General features: G+C 41.7%; 1 protein-coding gene across 5 annotated transcripts in view; it reads left to right on the top strand.

Annotated features, from left to right (window-relative positions):
- Nucleotides 1–20311, top strand: part of LOC138282395 (cadherin-7) — a 228393-nt gene that overhangs the window by 183296 nt on the left and 24786 nt on the right. For all 5 annotated transcript variants that reach the window (XM_069219910.1, XM_069219913.1, XM_069219914.1 and 2 more), the window contains exon 11: nt 19254–19505. In XM_069219910.1, the coding sequence (XP_069076011.1) occupies nt 19254–19505 (252 nt within the window). The remainder of the gene's footprint in view (nt 1–19253; nt 19506–20311) is intronic.

The raw sequence follows: 20311 nt of genomic DNA, 5'->3' as shown, positions 1-20311 counted from the left end.
CTGTAGTATTATGCACACCGTCTTTACTTCCACCAGTAGGCTCCAGAGTCGTGAGTCTCCTCCCATGCCTGTTAATAGTTGCATCAACCTCCAGCTAAACACAAGATTGCAATTCAAGCTGCACGTGTTGATCCTCAGTACCAAATCCAAGCACAGCAGAAATAAAATATCACTCTGAACAGTCACAACAGTTACACGCATTATTGTTTTCTCTGCACAAGCAATGCACAACAAAGTGTGACCCATACGTCTCTCTGTTAGTACAGTAGCATTGTACTTCTGAATCTCTTCACCAACAATATAATGGTTGACAAATATTGAGGGACAAAGTATTGAAAGGTAAACACAGTAGGAGAACTATAGATTTACTATTCCAAACTCCACATCTAAGTACCTTCATGATATATATACTGAGTCGATACATATATTTTTGGAATTATGTACTCTAGACTTACTTATCTGTTGATATATTCTTTTCAATATTCTATACTCAGGATTCTGTGCCTTTGATATTGGTATTCAGGGTGCACACCGTGCTTGTGCCTCCAACGAAATGTGGATGCACAGCACTCTTCGGCACAGATTGTAAATATTCATGTTTCTCTTTCTGTAAGCCGTAACTGTCCTTTCCTACCTAGTGCGGCATGATATCCAGGTGTCCTCACCGTAAGCCCCATGATGGTCTGAGACTGCCTTCCTCATTGCAGCCTGCTTACTTCAGCCAGGCAGCCGCATGGCACCAGTCTATCTTCTCTCTCGCTCTTTTCAGTGCAGATCAAATGCTCTGTCCTTTCCTGGAGTGTTGTCATCCTTCGTATCACAAATATTATGCTATTTCCAGAGCTACATGGTGGTACAACAGCACTGTTGGGTGTGTTTCTTCTTGTCTTTGTGCTTCTTCATACTTTTACCTTTCTTCTTTTTTTGACTAACATGTGCCTTAAGTCCCTTTACTCAGTATCTTTGTAACTGCTTGTGATGCTCAATGTCCACATGCTGTCAGGTATCTTTAAAAAAGTTAATAAAAATACACAGACACAGGTACAACCTTCAGTAAGTGCCTAATGCACACAGATTCCATGGGGAGATACAATGCCATCTTCAGCTCAGCCCATCCTCAACTGAGCTCTACAGCTAGTGAAATTCTCACTTGTTCTTGCATCTGACATTCTGTCTCTCAGCTAGGATATTCATAGATACTCCACATGCACATTAATAAAGACCCATAGATCAGACATCTTATTTTGCCTAGAAAGGAAACATGCACTACACCTAGGTACACATACCCACAGTAGTTGGTCGTAGTCCTTTACTATGCCTATTTTTGTAATACAGACAGGACTGGTCAGCATCAACTGCTGTATTAATAAGCATCCACTGTGGATCACTGACAGAATATTGTAGCCAATAATATTGTGTGGACAAAATATTGTGTTAAAAATATTGAGGACCAAAATATCGAACAATTAAGTGTAAATAGGTAAGTAAAGGTTTACTATTCTTTACTCCACACCTATGTACCTTAAAAATATATCTATCACCAAGGTACGTATATGTGGAGTTATATATAGTAAAACATTGCTTAGTTAAAGAAATTTACCTTCACAATATTTTTGTCCTTGATATTTTAGACACGATATTTAGTCCCACAATATTTTTAGTTCTGATATTCCATATAAACACCTCCTCTGCAGGAGAAGAAGCACAGGGGCAGCATTCTTCATGATCCAACACATTATTTTCATAATACTCACAGAGGGAAAATTGCAATAAATGTAGCAATATAATATGTCAAAGTGGGTCCTGCCTTGTAAGTGTCTCTGTACCATTCATCCATAAGGGTTCTGTAGTGAAATGTAAATAAGCTCAAAAAAGTAAAATATATTGCCCTTTTATGTGCTGGCTTTCCCTCACAGTGAGCAGCAGCTTGTTTACTTCAGTCACTAGCTCATGAGCTTCATTGACGTTGCAAGAAAATTGTGGTAAACAACCAGAGGAAATGGCTGCAGAAACATTGAAACAAGGTATGTGTAAATATAAATATATAGTATGGAGTAGTTGTAGTTAGGGCCATGTTTCCACAGAAAAAGCATTTTTTGACTTGTCTATATCTTTTGCACAATTTCACGAATGTTCACAATACTTTCCAAAGAAGTGTGCAAGTGAATCTGGTTCCACAGGAAAGTTCTGAGGTGATCTAACAAGTGGGGGATTGAGAAAAAGGGGGATTCAGAAAACATGCACGTACCATGTTAATTCCCATAGGAGTTTTGAACACAACTACAGCCCAAACTGCTGGACAGAATTACACTATCCACACAGCCCCAGGGACAGCCACCTCCCTGGGGCTTTGATCAAATAAAATCTGGGAGGAGGGGGAATCTCAGCCCATCCACAGCCCTGAGCAGCACCATCTCCCTGGGGATTTGATGGAATACAATGCGGAAAGGCAGTGAGGCTTCCCTCAGCCCAGGGACCACAACCTCCTCAGGGCTTCAATCAAATACAATGCAGGGAGATGTGCCCCCCACAGCCCCAGCCAGGGACCACCACCTCCCAAGAGCTATTTTACATTGGAGAGGGTCAGAGCCAATGATGGCCCTGGGGACCTCCATCTCCAATGGCCGACTCCTGCTATGTCCCAGGGGGCCCACCCCCGGGACACAGTTGTTTGTTCTGACTTGGCAGGACACCAAGACTGAGCAAACACTTCCCGCTCTGCAAGTGAGAGCTGTCAAACAGGGTTTATTTGCCCCTCCAGCTGTTCATACTTCTGTGATATAGTCCCAGATATAAACCTTAGCAATGTTCCAAGTGCCACAGAGGCATGGGAAAAAAAGGTTTTAGAAATGTTATCAGTAGATTGGTGAAGCCTCCACACATTAGCCTTAATGATACAGGATGTAGGTGTTCCGCAGACGTAGATGCAGGGTACAGGATGAGCACCACTGCCTTTATCTGCTCCACTTTTCTATGCTGTCTCTCCCAGACTAGTTTCTCATCAAATGCTGAAAACAAATAAATAGATGATGACTGAAGGAATGATTCCTGCTCAGTTTGCGAGTGACATTTCTGTTAAACATGTTCATGGAGCTTGCTGTGCTGACGTACACCATCTCAGGGACATTTCAGCCCACCAGCATCTTGCTTCTCAGACACATCCTGCTGATTATGAGGTAATCATAATTATGAGCCAGACAAGCATTTTGCCAATGAGGACATTAATTAAAGAGCAATCAGCCCCAAAGTAATTTTTTGTATGGATTATCTGCCATGACACAGACACTGTTGTGTAAATCATCTTAACCCAAGAGCAAAATGTAGCAACTGCAAATCTTTCTTTGTCAAAATGAAGCTTTTCACTATTTATATTTATAGCGCTTCATCCAAATTACATGCCATGTTGAGGGACCTAGTGAAATTTTGCTCGAGATTTATAGCGAGCTACAGCAGACTGGGATGTGACACATGGAATCCGCATTCAAAGGAAATGAGAAATGGCAGTCCTTTGAAAAAGACATCACAGTATTAACCACCTGTATTCCTGCAGGGAAAAGTAGAATTATGGAGTGCAGTTCATAAGGTTTTCTATGTTTCAAAAATCATGCACTCTATTTCTTCTAATTTTACATGGAAAGCAGAAAACATGGCCATCTTCATGGAATGTTAATTAAAATAATAGGCTCCTTCACTAAGATCTTCATTACTATTTGGCCCTTGATGTGTGATGTATTCACAGCACTCGGTAAATCCCATTACCCCAGAGTGCAGTATTTATTAGGTCTTTTGCATGCCTCCTAGGCCAAGTTTGTGAGAGGAAAAATATGTATGTGGAATCCACACTTGCCTCACCGAATTCCTAATATATTATTTTTTTGTTGCGCTTTTTCACCTAACATATTTCAGAAAATATAAATTGCCAAACCTTTAGAGCAGTGATTCCCAACCTTTTGACTTCTGTGGACCCCCACTTTATCAATGCCTGAACCCGGGGACCCCTACTGAATCATTATTGGAATATGGGGCCATCCCACTGAGGCATTACTGAAAGCTGGAGACCTAATCTGTTGTTATTATTTAATTTTCTGAGCAGCCGTGGACCCCCCAAGGATGCTTTGCGTACCCCCAGGAGTCCACGGACCACAGGTTGGGAACCACTGCTATAGAGGATACTTGTGGAGATGTGGTGTTTACAACAGAACGAGGAATTCCACTTCAAGTTCAAACTCCTGTTTCCACAGAGATTAGGATTTTCCTTCACACTTCTAATCAGAGCCTAGAAGAACAATGATCAACAAAAACAGCAAGTTAACAGATGACAAGGACAAAATATATCACCACTCTTGCCTTTACCTAAAGATACCCATGGTTGACTAGTTTACTACCCGATCCTTAATTAAAGAACGTCCTCTCCTGAATCCAAAACTCTGACCCAATGGGGAATTAAACTATAGATGCACGCCGAGTTCAGACCTTCCCCTACACCTGCATGAATATAGGACGAGGATCATCTTCAGCCGTCCTTTAATGACGAATTCTTATCTTGTGCTACAACAGACTAACCCACTAACCCATTGCCCAACAGGAATGAAGCAGATTTACTGACAAAGGACACTGTGAGCTCTTCCAATTAATATGTAATTTTGGAGAAGCCCAAATGGGCTGGAATGTGGTTGTAAAGCAATACGGGGCATATTTATACTCCGTTTGTGCCGAAATTGCGTCTTTTTTTTTGACGCAATTTCGACGCAAAACTAACTCCATATTTATACTTTGGCGTTAGACGCGTCTAGCGCCAAAGTCCATGGAGTTAGCGTCATTTTTTAGCGTGGACACCTACTTTGCGTTAATTATATGCAAGGTAGGCGTTCCCGTCTAAAAAATCGACTCCGAGGCATGTGCGTCGGATTTATACTCCCGGGCAAAAATCACGCCTGGGAGTGGCCGGGTCAAAAAAAATGACGTATGGCCGCTTTTGCCCCGTTTTTTAGCGCCTGCAAAAGGCAGGCGTTAAGGGACCTGTGGGCTCTGAAGGAGCCCAGAGGTGCACTCCCATGCCCCCAGGGACACCCCCTGTCACCAATGCCACCCCAGGAGGACACCCAAGGCTGGAGGGACCCATCCCAGGGACATTTAGGTAAGTTCAGGTAAGTTTTTATTTTTTATTTTTTTGTGGCATAGGGGGGCCTGATTTGTGCCCCCCTACATGCCACTATGCCCAATGACCATGCCCAGGGGACAGAAGTCCCCTGGGCATGGCCATTGGGCAAGGGGGCATGACTCCTGTCTTTGCTAAGACAGGAGTCATTTCTATGGGGGTTGGGAGTGAAAAAAAATGGCGCAAATCGGGTTGAGGCGCAAAAATTGATGCCCAAGCTCCATATCCCCCTACGCCGGCGCTGCCTGGTGTACGTCGTTTTTTTTAACGCACACCAGATGGCGCCGGTGGCTAACGCCGGCTAATGTCATTCAATAAATACGGCGCCCGCATGGTGCTTCAGAATGGCGTTAGCCGGCGCTAATTTTTTTGATGCAAAACTGCGTTGGCGCAGTTTTGCATCAAAAAGTATAAATATGGGCCTACATGTGTGTATCATAATAAAACTTACATAGAAATAAGTAGACACAATGATTTCAGTGACACCAAATTCATTTTGGTGCAAAATATGTATTGCAGGGATTTCACTTTAATAATATTAAATAACATGTACTAGCAAGACTCTTGAATAATTTGAACATTAAATGAGTGTTTTTTCAAAAATATGGGAGGCACAACATTTTTCATCGAGCCTTTGGGGGAAAAAAAACATTCTGGGTAACTCAAGTAAAGTTTAGGTATCCAAATACCTGAATGAGTGAAGTTCTTCAAGAAGCATATAGCACATAAAGGCCCTGATTTATGCTTTTTGGTGCAAAACTGAACTAGCACCGGCTTGCACCATTTCTGTGCACAAGTCGGGCACCATATTTATGGTATGGTGCAAGCCGGTGCAAAGGTTAGGCTAGTGTAAAAAAAAATGACTGTAGTTGGGTGGGGCTGGCAGAATGGAAGAATGGGGTTTTGCACCAAAAAATAACGTTAGGCAGGTTAGAGTAAAAAAAAAAAAAAAATGACTCTAACCTGCCTAGAGTCATTTACTGACATAAAACCATCCATACCAAATGACTCCTGTCTTAGAAAAGACAGGAGTCATGCCCACCACCCCAATGGCCAGCACCGGGGACCAGGGTCCCCTGGGCATGGCCATTGCACCCAGTGCCATGTAGGGGGGCCCATCTCAGGGCCCCCAATGGCACTTTACAAAATAAAATACTTACCTGTACTTACCTATACTTACCTAGGATGGGGTCCCCCATCCTCCGCTGTCCCTCTGGTGTGAGTGGGATTGTCCCTGGGGCCTGAGGAGGACACCTGTGGGCTTATTCCTTGGTGTTCCACCATGGAAATAGTCCCATAGGTCTCCTAACGCCTGCGCGGATCCAGGCATTAAAAAATGGTGCAAAGCAAGCTTTGCATCATTTTTTGACCCCTCCTTCCTCCTGAGCGTGATTTTACAACAGGGGGATAAATATGGCGCTAAGTCCATAGAGTCATTTTTGGCATTGGAATGCCTACTTTGCATCTCATTGACACAAAGTAGTGCCCATATTTATAAAAAAGTATAAATATGGGCCTAGGTTTCCACATCCCAAAATTTACTTTAACTCCATAAATTTGGCGCTATAAGGGTCTAGGACCAAAGTATAAATATGGAGTTAGTTTTACACCAAATTTGCGTCAAAGAAAATGACACAAATTTGGCGCAAAACAATTATAAATATGCCCCAAAGTGCATTATGAGTTAGTGAGTGAATGAGTGGATGAGTGAGGCATTAAAGACGTTAGGCAATGACTGAATTCATGATTGCTTGAGTCAATATATTTACTTAGAAACCCTAAACGTGAATATGTATATCAGCAACATTCTTTAACTTCATGATTAGTGAGTAAAGGCATGTGTTAGTCAGTAATTGAATGAGTTAATAAGTGTATTAATGAACAGGTTAGTGAATCTCATTAAAATGCTTCATGAGCTAGTGAGCGCATAAGTGGGTAAGTGAGTGAGTCAATGAGCAAGTAAATGACTGAGTTCATAGGTGCATGTAGCACACAGCGCTATGTCATTGAATGTGTGACTAAATAAGTAAGTAAATTAACTAGTGAGTTAATGACTGCAAGAGTCAATATGTCACTTTAAATATCATACAAAAACTAAACTGTCTCTTAGAAGCTAGAAAGAGATCTGAATGAGTGAGAAAGTGAGTTGAAAGACTAAGCAAATCATTGAGCAGGGGAATGACATTCTTTTGAAACATTCTAAGGATACCACATCTATGAAATCTCTAGAGCAGGCTTCTCTAATTGAGTAGCTTGTGAGCTACTTATAGCTCTCTCTCCAGCTACCTAAATGTTGCTATCTTGTGTGCAAACCAACCTACTAAATGAGAAGCTTTTGCTTGAACAAATTAATATATGTAAAAGAAATTGAAAAACGTGAAGAGAAGCATGTATTTTCAGGACTTATAAGTTGATGTTTTAAGAAAAATGGTTGAAATGCCAAAACATTTTTTAAACTGATATTTTAGTGATAGATCATGTGACAGCAGGAAGATCTGTTACTGGTAGTATTACCTTGGTGCCAGGGGCATTACAGCTGTGGCTATGTATGCATGTAGAGGCATTCCACATTGACAAAGCCCTTTTTACATTACTGCTGGCAACTATGCCTGATAAACTGAGGTGATTACTGCTGGCACTCTCGCATGTGGTGTCCACTCATTTAATTTGTCTAATGTGTTCCCTTTTGCAACACTAATGACATTAGTAGCTCGGGATGATTTCCTCATTACAGAAAAGTTTGGAAACCCGCTGCTCTAGACTGAGATCTGGAACACTAAAAGGATAAAGACTTCTCTACATAAAAAATGGATTTCAAGGGCATATAACTGGTTGCTTGTTTTCGGAATTTACATCCATTGGTGTCCCGACGTTTTTTTAACTACATCGAATTTGAATATTGAAACGCAAGGAAGCTGAATAAATTCAAACCATGGTCACATTAGTTAGTGCACTGTTTTGGCCTCATATCTATGCATGACTAAAGTCTACATAGAAACATTCCTGAATATGACATCATTTAAAAAAAAATATATGATTTTGCTAAGATCTGGAAAAAAAGTATTTTTTTTCAACTTAATAATTTTAAAAGAAAAGAACACCATGCTGCGTATATAATAGTACGAAGAGGAGTTTTCCTTCTAAGTGCGTAAATTATGAGTGGAAATGAAGATACATTATACTCTGTGTAAACCCAGAGGCTAAGAATTAAATGCAGTAGTCTGTGTTTTCCAGCTATCTACACTAAAGAGTGCAATATATCAATCTAATTGGTAATAAAATATCCTCTCGATCTGTGGAGCGCTGGCACCGCGAATTAAGAACCAGCCACAGCAGTAACGTATATATCTGAAATGCGTGCATTTACTTTAAGTATGGTGATTGCTGCTCAGTTGGTAATTTACCCCACCTATTACTGTATTCAGTACTGAGAGACTGAAGATCCTTTGTGAGCGAGAGAGAACGCACGGGAGTGGTTTGAAGATGATAATTCGGCTGTTAACCAAAGAGAATTACTTAGCATTTAAGACTTACAAATTAAATTGAACTAAGCTAATTATCTCCCGTTTTCAAGCACTTAAATGGTTTGCAGCAACACACCGAATGGAAAACCTGCTCGAGCTTACAAACATCATTTACTTTTTTGGGGAAGATGACCGCATTGACGAATATTGCTTTAAATACAACTTACACTTCTGCTAAGGGACATTATTTGGCGCAAAGGGCATCAGCTAACCAGTTGAAGTGGTTTCTCTATCAGAAGATCATTGAAGTCTCCTTGCCTATCTATTTGCGGTACAGGATATTACTTTGCTGTATATCTTTTTGTTTTAAAGCATTTCTTGACGTTGGATTCTGGGGCCTTAGACAAGGGTTCTTTGTGGTGTCTAAACAGTAGGCCTTCTAATATTGAATCTATGTTTCCAAAAATCATACAATACTATAGAAGTGCAGATCTTTACATGGATATCTTGATTTTAATTATAAAGTGCTAAACATATTTGTTGGAGGCTGGTTATTTGTAGAGGTAAGTATGCACCTACCACTATCAATAATGCCCCCAGACAGTGTGAGGCTCAGTCAAGGTCTCAAAACATTATCCCCTGGCTCATCCCCTGGTAGCTTGGCAACGAGTAGGCATGCTTAACTTAGGAGAAAAGGTAAGTAAAGCATTTAAATACACCAATACAGTAAATAGGTATGTGATAGACCTGGCAATCTTGGCATAGTCTCCCCTGTTTTTTGCCTCTGCTTCCTATGTTTTGACCATGTGCTGGATGTTGTTTTTGGTGTTTTTTGGTACTCTGGGCACTTTGCCACTGCTGACCAGTGCTAAAGTGCAAGTGTTCTCTGTGTAAACTGTATGTGTAATTGGCTTTTCCATGAATGGCGTATATGATTTACTAGTAAGTCTCTTGTAGAGTGCACTAAATGTGCCCAGCACCTGTAAATCAAATGCTAATAGTGGGCCTGCATCACTGATTGTGCCACCCACATGAGTAGCCCTGTAAACATGGCTCAGACCTACCACTGCAGTGTCTTGTGCATGCAGTTTTAACTGCCAGTTCGACCTGGCAAGTGTACCCACTTGCCAGTCCAAACCTTCTCTTTTTGTACATGTAAGGCATCCCTAAGGTAGGCCCTAGGTAGCCCCAGGGGCAGGGTGCAGTGTATGTTGAAGGTGGACATGTACTGATGTGTTTGACATGTCCTGACAGTGAAATACGGCAAATTTGTTTTTAATTGTTGCAAGGCCTATCCCTCTCATGGGTGAACATGGGTGCTGCCTTTAAATATCTTTAAGTGCAGTTTCCCATTGGGAGCAGATAGACGTGTGAAGTTTGGGGTCTCTGAACTCACAAATTAAAAATACATCTTAAGGTAAAGTTGTTTTTTGGATTGTCAGTTTGGAAATGCTACTTTTAGAAAGTGGGCATTTTCTTGCCTAAACCATTCTGTGCCTCTGAATGATTGTGTACTCCACTTCTAGGTCAGACTGTCAGTTGGGCTGTTGTGAATTCCCTCTAGACAGTGACACACAGGGAGTGTAGTCTGCATATCCTGATGAGTCTCCTGGGATAGAGTGGGGAGGGAGGAGCTGCCACTTACACCTGAAAGGGCTGTGTCTGTCCTCACACAATGCATTCTCCAAACCCCTGGTGTGTCTCTGGGGCCAGGCCTAGGCAAGGCAGGATCTTGTGAACAACAGACTTTCCTTTGACGTTTGCCTACTTCAAAGGCAGGAATGAGTATAAGTAGTGGACCTAAAACCCCAAATGTTTAGAACACTTTTGAATCAAGTGGAATCTCGACCAAGGAGAGTGAGCTGGAGGAGGATTACTGCCCCTCTGCTGTGTTATGCTTTGCTCAGTTGGCATGCAGTTGCTGCCTCTGCCTTAGACAGGGCAAAGGCTGGACTTTGCTGTGTATCCTGCCTTTGAGGTTTCTCCAAGGGCTTGGACTGAGCTTGCCCCCCGTTCTGTAATCTTATGGCCATCAAAGACTTCCCCTGACAGTCCCTGGACTCTCTTATTGAGACTCCTACCCTGCAAAGTGGTGCCTAATCCAGTCCCTTGGCCCTTGAAAGGAGAAACTGGGGAAAAAACAAAGAAAAACCAAGTGCACAGACTTCACACGATGCCCGGACTGATGCCGCTACCTGACCCAATGACACTGCCTGCAAATGAAGACGTGGTCCCCGCTTGAGTGCGACGGCCCCAATTAACATGGCAGACCTGACACCACAGCAGCCTCGCTCAAGTCCATGCTCCGTGAGTTCTGATGTGCCTGTGTCAGCTACATCCGTGACACCTGACTCCGCCATGGCACCTGCAGCCTTGTGGTGTGTCCGCAACCCCGAGAGGTCGCCCCACCGTGACTTGACCACCGGACATCACCCCTGCCGGAAGTGTAAGGAACCGATGCTTTGCACCGACACTGCCACATCTCCACTGCTCTGCAGCAAGGACCCAATGCCTCGCACTGATGCCTCTCCTCCTCTGCTCCACAGCACCGGAACTAATGCAGCACCGTATCTAGCAACACCTTGACCCCTGACTCCGTGCACCGGCTTGTTTCCTCACTTTCACAAGGTACTGTACCTGGGGATCCGTGTGACTCTGTGACTGGCTCCATTGGCATCACATTATCTGGAACGACTCTGTCACTAACGCATGATAACACCAAGCTGAAGCATTTGTGTTTCTAAGCGCTATATTGACGTTTAATATTTGGATGTTCATAACTTTGCTTGTGTATGTTGGATTTTTGGTGTTTTGGTCTTGTTTGATTTTGATAAATATTGGCTATTTTTCTAAACTGATGTTGTGTCCATTTTGTAGTGTTTTCCTTGTGTTACTGTGTGTGTTGGTACAAATACTTTACACATTGCCTCTGAGATAAGCCTGACTGCTTTTGCCAAGCTATCAAGGGAGTGAGCAGGTGTTATCCTAAATGTGTATCTCCCTTACCCTGACTAGAGTGCGGGTCCTTGCTTGGACAGAGAGCATACAGACTGCCAACCAGAGACCTCATTTCTAACACTGGTGATCAGCAGTGAGGATAGAACTTGTATTTCTACTTGACAAACACTGATTAAGAGTACATTGCTATTTTCAGTGCAGACACAACACAAAATAAAACATTATAAAAATATGAGATCTTTTATCTTTAAAATGACACCAAAATGACACACATTTTATATAGGGAAACAGAGATATGTTTTTTTTTAAAGATTAAAGTAAAACTAGTGTGTAAAAGCAAATAGTGCTCAAGGGAAGGTTGCACTGGACCGGGTCCAGCATTCAAGCTGTCTGCAATGCACCACTTTCACACTAACTCCCAGAAGTGTTTCTTGGTGCAGGAAAGTGGTACACAAGCCAAATCCAAGGTTCCAGAATCTCTGAGTTGATCCTTGGATGTTGGGACTAGAGTTCCTACAATGCACCTGATCAAACCTTTGCAAGTCCACTGGACGCACCCCAGGCTGGGGATATTTGTGGAAACTGGTGCAGGGAGGCTCTTTTAACCTATTGCTTCAGAAAGTCCATTCCATAGTCGTCTTAAAAGCAGGGCAAAGTCCTTGGGGCTTTTGTTTCAGTTCACAACCAGTGCAGTACTTTAGTATGCAGTCCTCTGGGTTGCAGACATGGGTTCAGGCAGGGCAGTCCTTCTTCTTCTTGTGATTTCAGGCATCAGATCTGAATTCTTATGCAGATCAGCTACTTTTATTCAATCATCTTGGGAGACAGTCAGTGGGTATCCTTGTCCAGTGAGCTGCAGGATGCCACCCAGAAGCATGACAACTTCCTCCAAAGTGTGGGATCTTCTTGCCCTATAAAGTACTGCACTGTAACATTCCAAGATGGATGAGTTTCCTCCAGAGAGCAAGAGCTGGCTAAACCAACCACTGGTGTAGCTCATTTCCATTAACTCCCCATCTGGACATCAGCAAATTATTTTCCTAAGCCCACTATCTATCTGTGGGGTACAGGATGAGAGGGCAGTCCTGGCTGCATTCCTTTCTGACTGGCCTACTTTTGAATCCTCAGCTTGATTTACCAAGCCCCCTTCCTGGCCTTGCCTCAGCATCTGCCAATCTTCCCCATCAGATGGCTTATTCACAAGGCAGGCCACCTATCTCCTCATCAAAGCAGCCTGGTTAATCTACTTAGGGCTGAACAATCAGGTGAGTCCACTAGCAGGCTGGAATTTGGCTTATAGACAAGAAGGTCTTACAGCTTCTTTTCTGTACGATAAAGTCAACAAGGGCAAGTTGTTGGCTTTATCATTACCACTCATTTGAGTCCTTTCATGATAGATTTAGCCCTTCCTAGCCATACTAGGGCCTATGGAAAATATTCCCACTTTTTCTAATGGAGCTGAGTATCTACAATATGGGGAATGAAAGGTGCAGTTTTTCCCTCACCAGGGCATATACAACATCTTTTAAAATGTCCTTGCTTATAGTTGCTTGCACCCCACCCCTGGGACATCTAGGTGAGACCCTGCAGGTAGTTTATCACTTAGGAAGTACTTTAAATCCCAAAGTTACATTTGTACACATTTTACTTTTTAAAGACAGTCTGCAGGGCAGAGCTGCCTTTAAAAATACAAAGGCACTACAGCAGTGCACACTCCAGTGCAGGAAACCTAATGGGTCTCTAAACTTCCTTGCCCTATTATATACTAGGGATGTATAGGTAGTTTAAACGCCTGTTGCCCTATTATCTACTAGGGGACTTACAGGGTCTGTCACTGTCAATTGGAACTATAACATTGTACCATTTGATCATATACCTTTTATTCAGAACCCAGCCCTTGAGCCTGTTGAGCATAGCTCAGGGCACAGTCAGGGTCATTTACCACCAGCATCAGTCAGAAACATTGGGGTGACCATGCTAAAAGGATGACTTTCTCGCAATATTGAAATGCAGTTTTCCTAATTTTTTGCAATGTGAAATCAGCTTGATGTAAACCATCTATGGAATCATATGTACTGGAGGAAATCATCACAGTTTAAGACTTTTCCTATAGATATTTGATAGATTTGAATATACATGGCATAACTGGACATAGGCATTTGAGAGCCAATGACGTGGTGAGTGCAGGCTATGCATATGGGCAGATAATGCGCCTTACTGATCCGCTCTGTGACCCATATCAGGAAGGACCACGACCTAAGGAGGTTATCTTATACCATACATTCATAGTTTCCTCTGATCAAATGTACATTATATAGCTATCTATCTATATATATATATATATATATATATATATATATATATATATATATATATATATATATACAACCTAATATATGATGAGGTAGTCAATGTATTTTATGGTAGATATTGAATGAAAACCAAAACGTAATAACATGAAGGTTTGAAAGTACACACAAGACACAGACCAATGGCACTGCAAAAGACTTGGGGTCCAATTAAGACTTTGCTGGTCCAACCTCTGGACCACCAATACGGCAGTGGGGAGGACGCCGCTAAGCCGGCAGCCTCCCCCCTGCCGTATTACGATGTTCTCTGCTGGGCCAGATGGCAGAGACAGTGCAACAGCATTGGCCTTGGCTCTAAGGGAGAGCCGAGGCCAATGCCGCTGCACTGATTGCGCCACCAGCAAAGTCAGAATGTGCACTATCGCCTTTGCAGACAGTGCACATTCCACCTGTGCTGGCAGGGGGGCCTCTGCACTGCCCATGACATAGGCATGGGTGATGCAAGGTCCCCCTGTGGCCACTGTTCTACCTTTCTGCCAGCCTTTTAATGGCAGTGTCCATCATGCTTGACCATGACTTTCCCCACTGCTAACACATCAGGATACCAGATCCTGGTTGTGGCAGTGGTCTTGTGGCAGTCCAACCACCAACATCATAATCTGGTTGTCAGATCACCAAAGATGCAGCAGTTGGACCGCACCACGGGTATGGCAGTTTTAGGCCCACCGTACTCAGAATCAGGCCCTTAACCACCATTATGCATGTTCATTGTATTAAGACATTAGCTGTTATAGATTTCCCAACTTTCATCTCTACATTTCTAGATGAAAACCTCTCAGCATAAGGCTAAAACTGTCATCCCTGCGCTAGATTTGTGACTGCAAATCAATCTAACATATTTTACCTTCAATATCTAGGAGCAATTCTACTTCACTAGCTATTGACCAGTAAAAGATGCTTTCACTTAGATGTGTTGCTAATGATGTAGTAATATACAAATGGAATTATCCTGGTCCTTGGGATTTTTTTCACAATCCCTCTGACTTAGTTTTGGGTACCATTTCCGGAGCACGTAAATACCACATCTGTTTAAGGCCCATTTCAGATGGATTCAATTCAAATAATATATACTTCATTTCTTACTCATCAGGCATTATTTTATAGTATACTGGCATAAAAACTCTGTCACCTGGCCCTATCAATTTCCACATACACCTGAATTTTGGAGGTAATAAAGGAAGATCGAAATTCAAATAAGAGTTCCACATGGAAATTCGCTTTTATTCCTGAAAATAGAAAGCCTAATTACGTGCCATGATTTCAGTGAGTTAATGTAAATTATTGCCAGGTTAGCGGCTGTAGAAAGATAAATGCATTTCATTTGAAGCTGATATAAAATGTAGAAGAATGTGATCTGTACCTATTTTGAGAATTGTCAATAGCATTGTTGGGGATTTAGTCCATATGACGTTTGAGCCATCTATGACACATGTTTTGCATGTAAGGTGCTTGATTTGCTTGTTCCTAAACATAATGTGCTTTTGTACCCTTGTCACGAATGACATATTTGCAGGTTTCGGTGCTATTTTGCACAGAATGCTTATGGTATTGCGTACCTGGTAGGTTGGCTGATTTACGTTAGGTCAGAGTATTTCTTGACACAGGTTGTCAGTGGTTCTAGTGAGGTTCGTTTGGATTAGATTTAACTCCCTTACAGGTATTTTATATATTTAATAACATGTTCAGTCTTGGTTAAATTTCATCATATAAACAATATAAAAACACACACAAACAACAGAAATCATTATCAGACACTATTTGCATATTCCAAAAAAAATCAAAATCTTAAATTGAAGCTAATAGGATTCTACAGCTAGAGGTTAGCAGTCATTCAAAATAATCCTGTAAATCTTTGTCTCGTTCAATAATAATAAACATCCCTGATGAATCTTCTGTAATTCTAAATTTATAACAAGAGTAAACACTATGGAACAATATGGAATAAATATTCAAAATCATTTCCATGCAAAAGGCACATATAATCTTGGAAAAGAGTGGCCAAACCCAGTGTGCATCAGCTTTTTTCCTACAATAGGACACTTACGTACACTATGCATGACAAGTCATACGATTTTATGAAAAGCCTTGAAGTGTAATTGATAAGTTGTTTCCAATTAGTACCATATGTGACCACCAAAGAAGCATGCCACTTAATATTTGGGATATGAGTGTGACAGCTGGGCCGTATGAGCTGAAGTCATGGTTTTCAATTCTATCAATAAACTGGTATAGGCCAGCCAAAGAATTCCGTAGATTTTGGAAAGTATGTCTCACTGATATAGCAGGTCAAAGAACAATTGATTGATGATAGTGGAAATATGAAACTGATATTTTTTTTCTGCTTGTGAACTCCTAATGGTTTGCATCACCTTATTTTGCTCAGGGCTTGGTTTCAGTAGTTGATGTCATTGTTGTAAGTTACTACATAAGTGATCTAGGCAGAGAGAGTCCTGAAAGCTGAAATGTTAAGTGCTCTATTGTGCAGGATACTGCACTTAGGGTACGCCGATGTTGTCTGATCTGCATTCATCAGCATTGCACCACTGAGTTAAATATGTCTTTATTACATTAATGCAAACTACATTTATAATATATTATATTAGATTCCCTAGAAGATATAAGACCATAATCTCCTGTCTCAAAGACTGCACATTGCAAACTTTGTACTCATTAGGCAGCCTTTATTATAATCTTAAACATAGTGCATCCAAATTCTCATGCACAGCTGAAGATATATATCTCTGTTCCTACGTTCCTTGGGCACCTGCATGTTTCTGCATTACTGGCAACTTTCTCTTATCGTTCAAACTGTGATTTACTTAATGTCCAACTTTCTCTTATCGTTCAAACTGTGATTTACTTATTGTCAGTGCTTTGGATGGGCTGGTACCCACCAGTACTGAGTACAAGTTCTGCTCAGTGTTATCCTTCTGTTAGGAGAGTACAGGTACTCCTAGTGGCAGCTGGGCTCAAACTCTGCGGTATGGGTACATGCAGCGCAAGTGCTGCTGAAAATGAGGCTTACCGAGTGAATCAGGTCTATGACCTTCTCTGATTGTCAATAGTCAGTGTATTTGTGTGTGGGATTGCTGCTGCAGCCTTACATTCCACCTAATAGTGCAACAGGAATGTGGAAATGTGGTCTAATGGCAAGAACTCCTGACATTGAAATGGTTACGCTGTCAGAGTGTAAGGATGCAGCTGCAACCCAATGTGAGAATACACTACTATTAATTATGCAGTTTTATATACCATGATCTTAACCTGGTGATACTAAAGCACTTTACATAAGAAGCACATGCTCTATGTGGAAGCATAACGTTTTGTTTTATGGCATGGGGAGGTCAAAATCAAAGCGTTGAGTCAACATCTTGTGAGTCTTATAAAATCTCTTAGGCCCATATTTATGGAAGGTTAGCACTGCCTTAACACCCTTTATTTTGGCACTAAAGCAACGCTAACCTAACTGCATATTTATATTTTGACGCTAGACCCCTTTAGGGTCAAAATATTGGAGTTAGTGACATGTTTAGGATGTGCAAACCCACCTTGCAAGGTAGGTGTTCCCGTCCTAAACATGATGCTAGTCCCTCAGCACCATACTTAACTTCTGGCACAGAAACAGCACGCGGGTGGGAGACAGACCTAAATAATGGCTCTAAGCCCGCTCAGTGCCATTATTTAACATCTGGGTCAGACCAGGCGTTAGAGTGCAAGTAGGCCCATTTCCATGGTGAAACACCATGGAATGAGCACAAAGATGCCCATCCTATGCCCCAGCAATACCATCACCCACACCACAGAGACACTACGGGAGGAGGCAGCCCATCACAGGTAAGGTGCAGGTATGTGTTTGTGTAAGTGTGTGGTGTGCCATTGGGGGCTCCTTACATAGGGCCCCCTGCCTGGCACTGGGTATTTTGGGTTTGCCCAGGGGACACTGGTCCCCTGTGGTGGGCATTGGGGTGGTGGGTATGACTTCTGTCTAAGTTTAGATAGGAGTCATTTTTTGGTTGCTTGTGCATCGGTAAATGAGGCTAAGCTGACTAGCATCAAAACTTTTCCCGCTAACCAGCTTGACGTCATTTCTGACCACTAGCGCCATTCCCCCTAACGCCATATGGCTAGCATCTTTTTTTTTATGCTAGCCATTCCTTAGCATCTTTTTGTGCGTCATTACGTAAATATGGTGCACGATTGACTTTAAGGAATGGCATTAGCCGGCCTTAAGAAATATGGGCCTTAATCTCCCCACGCATAAAAACAAAAAAGTGTAATTTTGTGTAAAATCACTGCTTCTTGTGTAAAGCTTCTTAATACTCTTGGGCCACGTTCGCACTATATCATCTACAAAAAACATATCACGTAGCCCTCAACATATGAGCCGAACCTGGCTGAAGGGCACTAGGGCTCTTTACACTGAAGAAGAAAATACTGATATTGCAAATACCTGCCTCGCAGTAAAGTCCCCAGCGACACTGCTATTGTTATAATTACACTGCATGATGATGCCTCACAGGGTGTTGCGATTTTTACCCCGAAATAAATTACATAAATGCTTTAACGTGTTTAAGAATATATCACCTTTTATTACAGTATCATTCTTGTTAAGGGCTCGATTTCTTAATAAATTAGCTCTTTGCTACCACACAAATTACTCTTCAGAACTCACAAAAACAAACACACAAAAAAAGAAACATCACACCCTCAATGATAGTTCTAAAGAAGTTCAACAGTACTTTTGCTTTAAACCGTTAAGAACTGCACGCTCAACATAAAGCATATCTATGAAAAGCAAAAGCAGACAAGAATACAAAGAATCTTTTTCAATTTATTGAATGAATTCGATAATGAAGCATCTAGTATTTAAGTAAGGAGCGATCATTTTATAAACCTTTAAAATTGACTTACGGAAACTCATTTTTCATTTACGACTACATTTTAATGCCTAAAAGCATTCTTTTTTTCTTAACCACGAATATATTTTTTAAATGTCATAAGACATGGAAAGGAAAGGAAAGCGATAAAAGTGTGGAGGGTGTAGCGTGCGTCTATTTCTGGAATTCTTTGAGTTTATTTAACAATATGCACTGTGTTGGCATACTGAAGTCAGAGTCTATTAAGGTATCCACCTGAGTGAAAGAATGTCAAGTTCATGAGAGCTGCAAGTCTTTTTTCTGCTCGAAAGCAAACGATCACTCTTACAACATTGCGAAGTCCCAGAGATGCGCCATGTTAGATATATTGATGTGTACTTTGGTACCCGGCATCGCTCACAGTCTGACATGTTCCCTTTATCCGCAGACAATACCGCCTCTGTACTAACGAGGAAAACTGGATATCAGAGACTGGAGCAGTCAGTGTTTTACTTGCCAGTCGTCATTGTGGACAGCGGTTCCCCGTCACTGAGCAGCACCAACACTCTGACCATCCGAGTCTGTGACTGTGACGCAGATGGCATAGCACAAACCTGCAATGCCGAGGCCTACATATTGCCTGCAGGACTGAGCACTGGAGCTCTTATCGCGATATTAGCTTGCATTTTAACGCTGCTTGGTAAGCGGATCCAATTACACCTTGTTTCATGCACTGTATGTTGTGCGTAAAAGACTGCAAAGTTTTTCATTTTCCATTTTACTTATCTGTAATTTTTCCCTGGGTGGAATAATCAACAATTTATTAAGAGAGCCGGCTTCAATTACAAAGTGGGATTGGGTAATTTATCAGAAAAGGGAACGATTGGATATCTTAAATTAGCTTGGCTGCCTACAGTGTGGGTCTGAAACCACGGCCTCCAGAAATTAGATCTTCTAGATGGAAGAAAACGTTTCAGGGCAATATAGTTAGGAAACGTAGCTTGTTTTTAAGATAACATACTGTTAAGATTCTGGCCGTACAAATAAGATAATGTGGACTGTAAACTTAACAAGACACCCCCTTTGTCAACCTCGTGCAATTAAAGGAATGGATTTTAACTACAGGCAGGCATTTGTGTTAGAAAGTAACACTTTCTTTGTTCCTCTCCAAAGTAATAGATTGAAAGGATTTCTTTTTAATTGTTGTTGATATGCATATGATAGAGCAAAACATACACTCTGCTTTTACATCACTCATGATTAAGTAACTGCCAAGGGAAGGAACTCCACAGAAAGGGACAAGCAGCTCAAATGTAGACTAGAAGGGATTGAGACCAATGTGGCCTCCCTTAACACTACAAAAATGAAAATTAAATGGCCAGGAACCACTAGTGACTGGTACCTTTTATGTCTAGAGAAGTGCAAAAAAGGAAGTGCATGTATGATCAATATATCGAGACACCATAACAGCGGTTGATTTTGTTGGACATAATTCCTGCGTGGGTA

This window comes from Pleurodeles waltl, chromosome 2_2 (genome assembly GCF_031143425.1).
Source record: "Pleurodeles waltl isolate 20211129_DDA chromosome 2_2, aPleWal1.hap1.20221129, whole genome shotgun sequence".
NCBI lineage: Eukaryota > Metazoa > Chordata > Amphibia > Caudata > Salamandridae > Pleurodeles > Pleurodeles waltl.
Note: the sequence above shows the minus strand (reverse complement) of the source record. Positions and strands in the feature narration are given on the sequence as shown.